This window comes from Sylvia atricapilla, chromosome 2 (genome assembly GCF_009819655.1).
Source record: "Sylvia atricapilla isolate bSylAtr1 chromosome 2, bSylAtr1.pri, whole genome shotgun sequence".
Taxonomy (NCBI): Eukaryota; Metazoa; Chordata; class Aves; order Passeriformes; family Sylviidae; genus Sylvia; species Sylvia atricapilla.
The window spans coordinates 114,850,907-114,865,407 of NC_089141.1; the positions used below are offsets into that span (position 1 = coordinate 114,850,907).

General features: G+C 53.2%; 1 protein-coding gene across 3 annotated transcripts in view; it reads left to right on the forward strand.

Annotated features, from left to right (window-relative positions):
• Positions 1 to 57: 57 nt before the first annotated feature.
• The window catches only part of NUP98 (nucleoporin 98 and 96 precursor), a 39,540-nt gene continuing 25,096 nt past the window's right edge, over positions 58 to 14,501 (forward strand). For 2 of the 3 annotated variants that reach the window (XM_066314192.1, XM_066314191.1), the window contains exons 1-12: positions 58 to 232; positions 3,591 to 3,688; positions 4,477 to 4,578; positions 5,137 to 5,316; positions 6,021 to 6,160; positions 7,678 to 7,785; positions 8,363 to 8,546; positions 9,380 to 9,543; positions 10,234 to 10,371; positions 10,931 to 11,018; positions 13,211 to 13,303; positions 13,660 to 13,800. In XM_066314192.1, coding sequence (XP_066170289.1) covers positions 3,616 to 3,688; positions 4,477 to 4,578; positions 5,137 to 5,316; positions 6,021 to 6,160; positions 7,678 to 7,785; positions 8,363 to 8,546; positions 9,380 to 9,543; positions 10,234 to 10,371; positions 10,931 to 11,018; positions 13,211 to 13,303; positions 13,660 to 13,800 — 1,411 coding nt within the window. In that variant the 5' untranslated portion in view covers positions 58 to 232; positions 3,591 to 3,615. Of the gene's footprint in view, positions 233 to 3,590; positions 3,689 to 4,476; positions 4,579 to 5,136; positions 5,317 to 6,020; positions 6,161 to 7,677; positions 7,786 to 8,362; positions 8,547 to 9,379; positions 9,544 to 10,233; positions 10,372 to 10,930; positions 11,019 to 13,210; positions 13,304 to 13,659; positions 13,801 to 14,501 lie in introns of those variants that run through there. The other variant, XM_066314193.1, reaches the window with a different exon arrangement.

A 14,501-nucleotide genomic window follows, 5' to 3' on the forward strand; every position in this document is an offset into this window, starting at 1 on the left:
GGGGCGCAGCCAATGGGCGGCGGAAGCGCAACGGGCTGGGCGGGGCCAAGGCGGGGCCGAGGCGACGCGCGGGGGAGGCCGGGAGTGCGCGCGCGGGCTGTGACGCAGCTGCGGCCCCGTGAGGCGGCGGCGGCACCGCGGGCCCGACCCGGCCCGGCCGCTCCGAGCGGCGCTTCCCGGCACCCGCGCTGAGCACCGCGGCCTGCTGAGGCTGCCCTGCCCGGCACCTGCGGTGAGCACCGGGGCCTGCCCGCCCTACCCTGCCCGGCGTGGTTGTGGCGCTGCCGGAGTCAGGCCTTTTGTGCCGGGAGACCGGGTGGTCCCGGGGTGGGGGGAGCGCGGGGAGGCCCCGGGGCGGAGGAAAGGCCGGAGGGAGGCGGGAAGGCCGTGAGCGGGTGGGATTTCTCGGCAGCCCTGCCCCGGCTGTCTCCGGAGTACCTGCCCGGTTCTGGGGGGATTTTAGGCCTTTTTGGTTGTCCCGGTGCCGGTTCGGTTGGAGATTCCGGGTGTTTTCCACGGGGGATACGCGGCTCTGGATGCGGGTAACGGCCCGGCTGTCCCCGGGACCGGGAGTTATTTACTGTCGTGTAAATTAGTTGTAGTTTAAAGTTAGGTTGGGTACATGTGACTTAAAGTTGTGTTGGTGACGTGGGTTTCTTTAGGTGGTTTTAGGGGGATTTTGTGCTACTGCTAAACTTTAATTAGGGCCCTTTGGCGCGAGGGGCCCCTCAGCTGGGGGTGCAGGGAGTGGGAGAGGGGTGTTGTATAAAACCCTCGAGTTTTACTAATTCTGGTCCAGTTCTTGAGTTCACAGAATCCTAGAAGCAGTAAGGCTGGAAAAACCCTCCCAGCCCAGGCAGTGCCCCCTGTGCCCACCTTGTCCCCAGCCCAGAGCTCTGAGTGCCACCTCCAGGGGACACCCGCAGGGATGGGCACTCCAAAGCTCCCTGGGCAGTGCCAAGGCCTGAGCACCCTTTCCATGGGGAAATTCCTGCTGCTGGCCTAGCTGAGCCTCCCCTGGGCCAGCCTGAGGCCGTTCCCTCTGCTCCTGTCCCTGTGCCCTGGGAGCAGAGCCCGACCCCCCCGGCTGTCCCCTCCTGGCAGGGACTTGTGCAGAGCCACCAGGTCCCCCCTGAGCCTCCTTTTCTCCAGGCTCAGCCCCTTCCCAGCTCCCTCAGCCCCTCCTGGGGCTCCAGCCCCTTCCCCAGCTCCTGCCCTGGACACGCTCCAGCCCCTCCAGGGCTCTCCTGCAGGAGCCACAACTGGGCACAGCCCTGGAGGTGTCACACAGGGAAGGAGGGATGATAGGATGTTGTGAACTACAGCAAAATGCACACTGTGGGAGGGTGAAATATTTCCATAACTCCTTTTTTCTTAGAAAATGATTTTTCAGGTTTCTTCTTAGGTAGAGTTTTGTGTTTAGTGATCTCAGGACAATGCGAGAACAGTGACTTAGAAAAGAGGAACGACAGAACATGAGGAACTTGTGAATTTGCAGATAAGGCTGGGAGTCACAACATCGGACAGCTGGAAAGTGCAGGTGATTTTTATCTGGCCTGAAAGGGAGAGTTGCTCTGGGACAAGGGGAGATGGCTGAAAATATTCCACAGGAATGGAGAGGTGTGTTTAGGAGCAGGTCTTGGTGGAGAGGGAGCTGGGAAAGGGCCTGGAGAAAAGGATGCTCAGGATGGATCTTTCCACTATTGTAAATCCCTGGCAGGGATTGGCTAGCAGCATGAATTTCCCCATGGAAAGGGTGCTCAGGCCTTGGCACTGCCCAGGGAGCTTTGGAGAGCCCATCCCTGCAGGTGTCCCCTGGAGGTGGCACTCAGAGCTCTGCGCTGGGGACAAGGTGGGCACAGGGGGGACTGCCTGGGCTGGGAGGGCTTTTCCAGCCCCAGGGATTCCATGGGAGAAGGTGGGGAGGGCTCAGGGTACAATGTTACTCTCTGATAGAGGAGCTCTTCCAGGAGCCCCTGTCAGCTTGGGGGGCTCTGAGAGTTTGTCAGAGCAGCTTTTCCTGGGTTGTACCAGGATTGTGTCACTGAAATCCCTCTTCCTGTGACAAGTGAAGCCCCTTAGGATTTACCTGTGGAAGTGTGGAGACCCTTAACACTCCAGAACTGTGATGTGTGTCTGTTGGAATAGTTGGATAAACAAATCATCTTTTAGTGTTTCTGTCAGGGAAATACAGGGTTGGGTGTTCTGGGCTGATTTAGTCTCCAGCTGTTCAGGATGCTGGAAGGCTGAGGCTGCTCCCAGTCTGCAGTTGGCCATTCCCAGAGAGTGCTGTTGGTGTTGGGAAAACAACACTTGAGTTTCAAGGATGGGCAGGTGGCTGTAGAGGTTTCCCAGGTGGAGGCTGTGCTGGGCAGTGCCCAGTCCCTCTGTGCCTGCCTTGGTGGGAGAGGGGAAGGGAGCTGGGATGGAAGGGCAGCCTTGGCTTTAGCTGGGATTGTTGGCTTTGGGAATGTTCTTGGTGTGGGCCATTCTTGGGCTGCTGATGTTCTTAGTTCTGCAGTGCCGTGTGTGGTTACTGCTGCCAGGGAGCTCCTGGGAATGTGGGGGAATTCCTGCATTTCCTGCTGCATATGGAGGGGACTGGGGTAATACTAGTGGGGTTTGTTGTTAATAGGGCATTGTTTTAGTAATGGGTATTTTTTCTGGTTAGCATTGTCATTTTCATCTGGATAACATGGCTTTTCTTGGATCATTGCACCCACTATTTTTGGTTAACATGGTGTTTTTGGGGATAATACTGGGGTTTTTTTTTAACCTCAGCATTTTTTGGCTAATATGGCTTTTTTGGGTTAGTACAGCATTTTATTTTCTAGTTCTAATTTGTTGTTGTTGTTCCTAGTACTGCTGTTTTGGGGATAATGTGAACTTTTTTTGGGGTAGTACTGGCTTTTCTTGTGAATCTGAGATGTTTTAGGCTAATGTGGAATTTTCAATGGTGGAGCTGCAGGAAAACACCCCCCAGTTCCTGCCAGTGTGCCCACAGTGTGGGGACTGTGCTGGATTTGTTGACAAACTCAGAGAGCTGGAGCAGAGTTTGTACCTGGTTGTGCTCAGGGAGGAGGTTGAGGGGCAGCAGGGAATGTGCTGTAAATAAACTGTGGGGGTTGGAAAGGGCCCAGCAAAACTCCCCTGGAACACCGACTGCTGGGAGATGCAGAATGGGGAGCAGAGGGAAGGTGGACTCCTGTGCTCACTGTGCAGGGCATTCCCTCTGTCCTGCTTGAAGGAGTTGGCAGAGGGTGGAGCAGGAAAATCAGTCCTGGGAATGCCCAGGATCACCACAGCCCGGGACACAGGCTGAGATGGGCTGGAATTCCAGCCATAATTAAGGGTGACACCCTAATTTTGGGGACACTGATGTTTGGTGACACCTCCTTAGCTGTGGTGTCACTGCACTGTTGGTGCTCTTGACCCCGTTGGGCTTTTGGCAGGGTTTGGCACTGCACAGTGCCGTGAGGTTGGTGCTGAGGATTCTGGTGGGATTGTTGCCCTTGGCCATGAGGGAGATGGAAATTGAGTTTGCCAGGATGGGCTTTCAATAAAACCTGAATTCTGCTTTCCAGGTCTAGGAAGAAATCCGAATATATCCCAAAAATGTTTAACAAATCCTTCGGAACTCCATTCGGAGGCAGCACCGGCTTTGGGACAACTTCAACTTTCGGGCAAAGTGAGTAAAATATCTGAGGTGGTTTTTAATGGGATGTCCTTTCCTGGAGTGCAGCTCAGAGAATCCTGTGGAGGTGATGATGCCTTGTGGGATGGAATTAGGGAGCTCCAGCTGGCTGGGATGACATTCAGGAGCCTGAGGCTTCACCCTCACCAAGCTTTTAGTGTGGACAGACAACCAGGGTTCCACACCTGCTGTGGAAACTTCCTTCTGCAGGAAGAGTGAAAAACACGGTGCTTGGGGAAGGTGGCCTGGCCTGGGTGTTGTGGGGCTGGGAGAGACGAGTGGTGTGTGTGTTGGGAAGGCTGGGAAGAGGAGCTGGGTGTTGTGGGGGCTGTGGGAGAGATGAGTGGAGTGTGTTGGGAAGGCTCCGCTCTTCGGAGCTGGGGGCTGTGGGCTGTGAGAGAAATGAGTGGTGTGTGTTGGGAAGGCTGGGAAGAGGAGCTGGGGGCTGGGGGCTGTGGGAGGGATGAGTGGTGTGTGTTGGGAAGGCTGGGAAGAGGAGCTGGGGGCTGTGGGGCTGTGGGCTGTGGGAGGGATGAGTGGAGTGTGTTGGGAAGGCTGGGAAGAGGAGCTGGGGGCTGTGGGCTGTGGGAGGGATGAGTGGTGTGTGTTGGGAAGGCTGGGAAGAGGAGCTGGGTGTTGAGTGGAGTGTGTGTTGGGAAGGCTGGGAAGAGGAGCTGGGGGCTGTGGGAGAGATGAGTGGTGTGTGTTGGGAAGGCTGGGAGGAGGAGCTGGGGGCTGTGGGGCTGTGTGGAGCCCAGGGCTGAGCCGGGCTGTGCCCGCAGATGCCGGCTTCGGTACGAGCAGCGGCGGGGCCTTCGGGACGTCGGCCTTCGGCTCCAACAACAACAGCGGCAGCCTCTTCGGGAGCACACAGACCAAGCCAGGTACTGCCCAGGGAGTGGGCTGGGAGGGAAACCAGCCAGTGTGATCCCAGCAGAGACCAGTTATTGCTCACAGACAGCCAGTTACGGCTTCTGGCACTACTGTTCACTCATACGGGAGTCACAGTTGGCTAAGTCATTTGTCCGTCAGACAGGCACACATCCTTCAGGACACCTAACTGGTCCATCACCACGCTGTGTGTCTTCTATCTGAGTTTGGCATTTCTTGTAGACACTTTTTCAGGCTCTTGCTCATCATTTTTAGACCTGTTGTTGTTCCCATAGCCTTCATGAATCTTCGAGAACTCTGAAAAACAAGACTGCAAGTGTTGTTTTATCTACAAACAGTTTTGCTGGTACAAGGAATAGCCTAAGTTATTGAGATTCGTTGCTACAGGTACTCCCCTGTACCTGGAGGGAAAGGGAAACCCAGGCCCGGGAATGGGAAAAAAACCTGCCCAAAAAACCCGAGCAAACGCCCTCGCAAGCCCCAGCAGGAACGTGTCAAAGCCCCCAAGCAGAGGAGGCTGTGGAGGACTAACAGCCTGTTTCTGTCTGCAGGAGGGTTGTTTGGGTCAACCACGTTCAACCAACCAGCCACCTCCTCCACCAGCACTGGCTTTGGGTTTGGAACATCCACTGGGACATCAAACAGCCTCTTCGGAACCACCAGCACTGGTGGAAGCCTCTTCTCATCCCAGAATAATGCCTTTGCACAGAACAAACCGGCTGGCTTTGGAAGTGAGTGAAAGTGGTGCCCCTGTGCTGTTGGGTGGGAGAGCACTGGGGGCTGGGACAGGGGTCAGGGTGGGCTTTCTCCTGGAGGGTACAGTGACATCCCTGTGCCTACAGCCGCCAGGGGAGAGCCCACATGCTCCTGATTCTGTGATTCCAGCCCTGAATTTTACAATAAATTGCCAAAGGTCGTTGGCTGGAACTTTTTATCCTGAAACCTGATTTGGTGCTGTTTGATTTTAGGTTTTTATCCTGTGGTAGAGCAGTTACAGTTGGGTTTGTCTGTGGCAGGAGAAGACAGGGGACTGCTGTTAAACTCTTCTGTAATTTCATGAGGCAAAAGCAACTGCTTGCAGCCCCTTCTGAAAAAGAAAAGGAGCCTCACTGAATTTCTTTATTATAGAATTATTGTATTATTTTCTTCCTGCTTGTTGGGAGTAGAAAGGAAACTGGCTGATGTGGTTTGTCTGGTGTTTCTGGGGCACTGAGTTTGGGACACTTCTGCAGCAGAGAGCTGCATTAGCAGCACCATCAGCTTCCAGCTTTGCTGTCAATTTATTTTTCCCAGCTTTTTTTTTTTTTTTTTTTTTTTTTTTTTTTTTCCATTTCCAAACCAAATTATTCTAATTTGAACAAAGTACTCAGGCTTAAGTTTTAAACTTTCAGTTTGTTTTAATGCTGATGTTGTTATTTCTTTATGCTTTATTCAGACTTTGGTACGAGCACCAGCAGTGGAGGGCTCTTTGGGACCACCAACACCACTTCCAACCCCTTTGGGAGCACATCTGGCTCTCTCTTTGGTCCAACCAGCTTCACTGCTGCTCCAACTGGCACGACTATTAAATTTAATGTAAGTTCTGCTTTTCCTTAACCCAGGCTGTTTACTGTGGGAACATTCAGTTTTGAAGTTGTTTGTGTGATGTCTTGGTCACCGAGGTGAAAAGATGAGTTGGTGTGCAAGTGTTGTGAAATGATTTGAAAACATCCCTTCTCAACACTGTGGGGTTTCAGACTTGCTGGGTTTAGAGCTGTGCTGATGCTGAAGGCGTAAAGGAGCTCTTGAAGCTGAGCCTTCCCGGGAAGTGCTGAGGAGTTCAGGGTGATCCACGGCAAATGCTGGCAGCAGTAAGGCTCAGAGGCACCTTGGGGAGGGTCAGAATGAGCAGAGCTCTCCTGAGGCAGCCTGGCTGTGGGAATGGGGCTGGAAGGAGAGGAGTGCTGTCCTGCCTCCTCTGGACGAGTCCCCTTTAAGACAGGATTCAGTAACTGCTGCGAAGTTCCGTGGCAGTTGGGCCTGGAGGGTGGCCCAGCAGAGGCCTGGAGGAGCTGGGCTCACTGGGGCCTGCTGGAAGAGGGACTCTTCCCCAAAAACCTGTTCATGCAGATCTCATCCCTCTTCTTTCTGGACTGAGCTGATGTAAGGACTGAGGCTGTGGGGGTAGAGCTGTGGTGCTGCCTGGGCTCCTGCAGTGTTGCCGAGTTGTACTTTGATAGCACTGCTAAAAAAGGGGGATAGTGAAATTCATGCAAAGCTCCAGGGTTTGAATTCATGCAAGGCTCCAGGATTACCTCAACAGAAGTTGAGGTAAACTGCGTTTAAAGTGAAACTGAAAGCAGAATTGCTGGGAGTTGTTTTGAGTGTTCCTGGTGCAAATTCCACTGCTGATTATCATTGAACACAGCTGGGTGAGGCCTCAGCTGTACAAATAATGATGGAATCATAAAATCATGACATCACACAAGGTTTAGGCTGGGAGGGACCTCAGAGTCCACCCAGTGCCACCCGTGCCATGGCAGGGCCACCTCCTACTGTCCCAGGTGCTCCAAGCCCCAGTGTCCAGCCTGGCCTTGGGCACTGCCAGGGCTCCAGGGGCAGCCACAGCTGCTCTGGGCACCCTGTGCCAGCCCTGCCCACCCTGCCAAGGAACAATTCCTGCCCCAGAGCCCAGCCAGCCCTGCCCTGGGCACTGGGAAGCCATTCCCTGTGTCCTGTCCCTGCAGCCCTTGTCCCCAGTCCCTCTGCAGCTCTCCTGGAGCCCCTTCAGGCCCTGGCAGGGCTCTGAGCTCTCCCTGGAGCCTCTCCTCTCCATGGAGCACCCCCAGCTCTCCCAGCCTGGCTCCAGAGGGTCTCCAGCCCTCGAGCAGCTCCATGGCTCCTCTGGACTCGTTCCTAGAGCTCCACATCCTGCTGCTGTTGGCCCCAGGGCTGGAGCAGCTCTGCAGGTGGGGTCTTGCCTGAGCAGAGCAGTCACACAGAGCCTCAGGTGTGTGCTGGGTGTAGGATTTCCCGGGATCTGCAGGGATTTCTGGCTGTGTTCCCCCAAATGTGTCTGGGTTTTACCCTGACCCTCCCTCTCTTCCCGGCAGCCCCCAACCGGCACGGACACCATGGTGAAATCTGGCGTCAGCACCAACATCAACACCAAGCACCAGTGCATCACTGCCATGAAGGAGTACGAGAGCAAGTCCCTCGAGGTCAGTCACAGCCTCACCCTGGGCTTTTCTGGGCCACACTTGCTGTCTGTGCTCGTTAATGGAAAAATACCAATGAGCCCTCAATATCTGCGTCGCACACGAGGGGTGTTTGTCAAGTAAAACAATTAATGCAACCCCACGTTAATTGCAGTTGGGTTTAAATGCTTAATGCAGGTCTGGAAGAGCTGAAATTCCATCTTGTCAGAAGGACATGAGATCCTGTTGGGAGCAGCCCTGCTCTGTGGAGATAACAGCAGCATCCCAGGCAGAGCTCAGTTGTTTATGATAAAGTAGTGCTCCCAAGGATTTGACCTGAGGCCTTCCCATTTGGGCTGCTTTGTTTGACACCTCAAAACAGATCATTTATAGAAGGATCTGAAGAAGGTCTGGGAAGTCAATATGAAGCCCAAATGTGGATCTAAGTTCAGGTCTCCTTTTTGATGTCCTTATTTTTAAAAATGTGGGTGTTGCAGCTTTTCTTGAGCCTTCACCTTGGTGAGGATGGGGTGCTGTGTGAGTGTGGGAAGGACGCTGGCCTGCCCTTGTCCTGTGTAAAAAGAGCTGGATTTTCCCCTAGGAACTCCGCTTGGAAGACTACCAGGCAAACAGGAAAGGGCCCACGAATCCTGTAGGAGCAGGAGCAACTGCTGGCTTGTTTGGCTCTTCCACTGCCACATCCAGCACAGCCACAGGACTTTTTGGCTCTTCCACAACCAATACAGGCTTTTCCTATGGACAGAATAAAACTGCTTTTGGAACCAGTAAGTACTGCCTGGCCCTGGTGTTCCTGTGAGTGCACATGCAAATACTCTGTTAAACCATTTAAAATTCTGTAATGCACAATGCTGTGAGATCAGAGTTGTGCTGGTTGTATTGGCAACATTCACTGGTGGAACTCCGTGCCATAGGAATCTGTTTTCCTACTTTCCCTTGGAATAATTCAAACAGCAATTGGATTTTTATTAGGTTTTGCAAACTAAAAAGTAAATAGAGCTTAGGATCCCAGAACAGTTTGGGTTGGGAGGGACCTTGAAATCCCACCCAGTGCCACCCCTGCCATGGCAGGGACACCTCCCACTGTCCCAGGTGCTCCAAGCCCCAGTGTCCAGCCTGGCCTTGGGCACTGCCAGGGATCCAGGGGCAGCCACAGCTGCTCTGGGCACCCTGTGCCAGCCCTGCCCACCCTGCCAGGGAAGGACTTTTTCCCAGTAATGGATATTTGTGTTTGTGGAATTTGACTGTAAACAGATCCAAATCCTCCAGGCTGTAGGAATGGAAGTAGTTGTTGGATGAGCAGAGATGGGACCCAGGGAGCAGCTGGAGCTGTGCCAGGAGGGATTGAGGGGGGATTGTAGGGCCAAGCTCTGCCCCCAGAGGGTTTAGGCACTGCCCAGGCTCCCCAGGGAATGGGCACTGCCAGAGCTCCAGGAGCCTTGGGACACCCAGGGGTGCCCAGGGGGATTGTTGGGGCTCTGGGCAGGGACAGAGGGGGACTGGATGGTCCCTGTGGGTCCTTTCACTCAGGACATTCTGTGGGCTTTGTGTCTGTGTGGGATGTGCTGGGTCTGGCCTCTCACTGCCCGTGGTGTCACAGGTACGACCGGCTTCGGCACGGGCACCACCGGGGGCCTCTTTGGGCAGCAGTCACAGACCACGAGCCTCTTCAACAAACCCTTTGGCCAGGCCACCACCACGCAGAACACCGGCTTCTCCTTCGGGGGCACCAGCACCCTGGGCCAGCCCAACACCAACACCATGGTAATGGGGCTGGGAGTGGGCTGCAGGCCCGGGGTGTTCCTCACAGCCCACCACAGTGGGGTAAAAACAGGACGCCGAGCTCCGGGGGCTGCGGTGGAGTGAGGAACCTCCTGGCAGTCAGCTTTGTTCCTGGCACTTGGAGAACAGTCAGCTGTTCACAAATGGTGTGCCCACTCACCTCCTCAAGCAGCCTCTCTCTAGCAGCTCCAGTGCTCCCCGTCGTTTTCACACAGATAGTGTCATTCCATGGGAGTTCAAACCCTGGGCTTTCTGGTGACAAATGAGCAATATTTGTGGGCTTTTGTGACAGAAGGGTTCTATGTAGTTGTATAACTAGAGGCTTTGGCTCCAGATGTCCTGTGTTCTTTGTGAATTTGTTGTGAGTTCTTACAGAAAATTCTGTAAAATGTTTCTTTTCCATCTCTCTTGCTTAAAGCGATGAGGAAGTTCCAATATCCTTTCAATCTTGGAGCATAAGTTTTTGTTGTTTTTTTTTTTAATTTCCTTTTTGTAGCTAATTTCTTGGGGAAGGACTAAAGCTTCTGGAATGCTCTTCACTGTCCTCTTCCCCCAGCACAAGGGCCAATGTAGCATTGTTTTATTGCCTGATTTTGTGTGTTGGATCTGTTGTTGTCAGTGTGGGACTCGGAAAAGCCTGGCAGCATTGCCTTAACCTGGTTCTGTTTGTAGGGTCTCTTTGGGGTCACCCAGCCCTCGCAGCCTGGAGGCCTTTTTGGGACAGCTGCCAATACAAATGCTGGGACTGGATTTGGAACGGGAACTGGCCTTTTTGGACAAGCCAATACAGGATTTGGTGTTGGTGGTTCGGTATGTCTGTGCCTTTGTGGTAAAGAAAGAAATCCAAGCAGAGCCCTGTTCTGGGTGCTGACCTTCACAGAGCTTGTGTTAGCTTAGGAGTCTAGATGTCTGAGATACAAAGGTGCTTTGCTGTAAGCTGGAGGATAAACAGGTGTAGTAGAGTCATTTTTTTAATAAGTGCTGTGTGGAGTGAGGAAAGCAGCAGGAGATAAACTGAGGTTCTCAGTGCCTGGGGGTGCCTCAGCACAGGGTTGGAAATACAGGTTGTAAGTTGTGATGGACCAAAACCAACCTTAATTTTTGATATTTAGTAATTTTGGTTCTGGTGGAGCAAAAATCACAGGATCACTGAGGTTGGAACATTCCCATAAGCCCCTTGAGTTTGACCCTAACAGCTGCTTTTTGGGTGTTGCAGATGGTTTGGGACAGCCCCACTCATGGGAGGGTGGGCTGGGGGGCTCTGCTGTGCTTGGCTTTAGTTCTGTTTCCTTGCCTGCAGCCAGACACCGATACAATCCCTGTGGTGTCAGAGTGCCAGCTTTGCCAAGTGCTGTTGTTTTCCTTGCAGACCCTGTTTGGGAACAAGCCTGCTGGATTTGGAGCCACCACGACCAGCGCTCCCTCCTTCGGTACCACCACGGGCGGGGGCCTCTTCGGTAACAGCCTGCCCTGAGCTCAGGGCCTCCTGCACACCCTTCCAGTGTGGGGACGGGGAAAAATGGGTGCTTTCCATCGTTAAAATCTGTGCTGTGTGTGCCACACACTGCAGACAGCGCTTGCTAAGTATTGTAGTGTTGGAATTGTCAGGTGGCCAATGGCCCTGCCACAGGTAATGTGCTGGGTTGTGCCTTTGCTCTTGGTGGCACTCCCTGACTTGGGAAGCAGATGGTCAAGTGCCATTGTTCTGGTGAGTCCTTAAGAGAATTTTCAGCCTGGGATGGGCAGGAGAGCCCCTGGGATCCTGGGGAGCTTTGGGAAGGGCATTCCCAGCAGGTCAGGGAGGGGATCCTGCCCCTCTGCTCAGCTCCAGGGAGGCTCATCTGGGGTGTCCTCTTCAGTTCTGGGCTCTACACTTCAAGGAAGGCCAGGAGCTGCTGGAGGGGGTCCAGGGAAGGCCTCAGAGATGATCTGGGCTCTGGAGCTTCTCTGGCGAGGAGAGACTGTGGGAGCTGGGCCTGGTCAGTCTGGGGAAGGCTGAGAGGGGATCCATCAGTCCATCCAGATACACCATCAATCCATACCAATATCCCATCCCATCTCTCCAAGGGTGTCAGGGTGGTGCCAGCCTCTCTCAGTGACAGCACGAGGAGCAGTGGCCAGGAACTAAACCACGACAATTCCAGCCCAGCCTGAGGAAGAACTTCCTCCCATGGAGGGGCAGAGCCCTGGAGCACTGCCCAGGGAGGGGCTGGAGTCTCCCTGTGTGGAGACACCCCAAAGCCCCTGGACACGTTCCTGTGTCACTGCTGCAGGGGCTGGGTGACATCCAGAGGTCCCTTCCAGCTCCAGCCATTCTGTAGTGCTGTGGTTGAAAACTCCTGAAATCAGAGATGTGGGGAGCAGAAGGGTTTGTTAGGAGGCTGTGAGCACCCTGTGTTGGCACAGCAGCACTGGGAGAATTGGGGTAACACCAGGGATCCCTGGGCTTGGGCTGGTGTCAGCAGATCCTGCCCTGCAGTGAAGGTGAAATGAGTCAGCTCCAGCTGAGCTGGTGGCTATTGTTGTCCTTAGTGTGAAGGACCAAAGTCCTGAGGAGCTGCTGGTGTGTTCCTGCTGGCCTCTGATGTGAGAGCTGATGCTGGGTCAGTGTGTGACCGAGCAGGAGGAATGTGTAGGGATGGCTGAAGGGAGTGGGACTCTGAAATCTCTTGTGCCTTTTTAATTCTGCACTGCCGAGGAACAGAACTGTGTATCAGAGTGAGTAGGAGTGGGTTGGATGCTGCCATCCCTTTCTTGCAGTGCTGTTTGATGTTGGTTGTTTAAGGGCAGTGGGGCCTGCTGTTCCAGGATAGACAGGGAAGAACTCAAGGGAACCTGGGTGATCTTTTAGGTCCTTCCCAAATGAAGCTCTGTGCAGTTCTCAGTGCTCTGAACCAGGGCAGCACCTTGGCTAGCAGGGTTTGACTGTGGTGAGCAGTCCTGGGCAAACTTGGCACAAAGATGCTTTCAAGTTCTTGTTCTGCTGGTCAGGATCTCCATGGCCCCACCAGAGTGTTGTTGGTGGAGACCAGCCTCTGCAGTGTGTGCTTTTGGTTTCCCTGTGTAGCTGTTCATAGGAGGAAGGGAGCTGGATTCCATGGGGTTGGTGCACACCTGCAGTTCAGTTTTGGCTTTGTGCACTAACCAAGCATGGGATGGGGGCAGCATCTGCAGTAGAACTGAGCTGATGGTAGGTTTGGGGTGGCCCTGTTGCAGCTACAGCCGTGCCCTTGAGCTGTGCAGGTCTGAGTTCCCACCTGCTTTGTGGTGAGGGTCAGAGAAAGGAGTATGTGGTACAAACAGGATGAGATAAGGTTTGTCCCCTCCAGGCACTCAAAAAAACCCAGCACATTTTACTCTGTTGCAGCAGCATCGTGTGAGCACTGCCTCCCAGGGAAACTTTGAAGTTTGTAACAAACTGAAAAGCGTAAGAAGGCAGACCAGCATTTTTCTGTGCTGCTTTGATGCTGTATTTATAACTGTGTTCCTTACCAGTAAAATCCCTTCTTGCTGGTTGTCAGTTTAACCTGCACTGCTGGAAACAGTGAGAAATATGACTTTGGCAGGGCTCTTCCACCCTGTGATGCTTATTTATTTAAATACATGGTTTTAATTCATCTCTAATGAGCTGCTTCTTCTGTTGTTGAAGGTTTTGGTGCCAACACTGCTGGAAACAGCTTGTTTGGAAACAAGCCTGCAACTGGGACTCTGGGCACTGGACTGGGAACAGGCTTTGGAACAGGTAAGCAGTTTCCCACTCATTTCTGGGCAGCCTCAGCCCTCAGGCTGCAGTGCTGCTCCAGCCTGGGCATTGCCTGGAACTGAGTTAGGAAAGGTGGGCATGTTCTAGCTGCAGCCAGGATGGCTCAGGGCAGCTCCCTAGCACAGTGCCAAGGGGCCTGCAGCAGTGGGGCAGCACTGGTGGGACTGGTGAGGTCCTCTGTGCCCAGGGCCTCTGCTCTGGTCACAGGCCTGAGCGCCTGCAGCATCCATGGGCATGGAGAGTGTTTCCTGCAGTTTGAAAAGGAATTGATTCTTTGTTGTGTTGTAAACTTGTCACAGTCCTGTGGTAAATGACAGTCACCTCTCCTGTCACAGCTCTGGGGGCAGGACAGACGTCCTTGTTTGGAAACACCCAGCCAAAGCTGGGGGGAACCCTGGGAACAGGAGCGTTTGGAGCCCCAGGATTCAACACATCCACAGCCACCCTGGGCTTCGGGGCCCCCCAGCCTGCTGTAGGTGAGTCCATGAGCCTGCTGCCTGGTTCCCAAGTGCCTGAACACAGCAGCACACCCCTCCCTGAGGGTTTGGGAGGACAGAACACCTCCTTCAGGCCACTTCTGTTCTCAGTTGCAGTGCAGACCATGTTTATCATCCATTTTTTGCTAGTTACATGTATATATTTAAAAGAATTCCAAGTTGCTTTACATGTCCAGTAATTGCAATTATTTTAGAGCTTTGTCTTCAAGATTAGTAATATTTCCCATAATTGGATTTGGGACACCAAGAATAGATGTGCACCAAAAAAAAAAAAAAAAAAAAAGGAATTGTAGCATTGGCTTTTTCAGTAGTTCCAGATAGGATAGGCCTAGAGGGTCTTTGTTAACTGGAGTGTTGTGCCATTGGGACAAAAATGAGGCCCAGCTGTCTCCAGCTCTCCTCCTGACTTCCTGCAGACCCTGACATTAAGCTGTTGTTCTGAGAGTGGTTTTGTTGTTCTTTGGGAATGCCCACGTTCCCCCCGGTTTTGTTGGAATTAGAATAAACTGCCTTTGGTGGCTTGAATGTTTCATGGGGTGAAGTCTTGGAGCATTTTAATAGGAATTAAAGTGAAATGCATTAAGACAGACAAGATTTAAAATCCGTTGTAGAGGGGACTCCAGACCTGTATAGTTGTGGTAGCAGTAATGTCAGAATTCTGCATGAGATGTTTTCCCTGC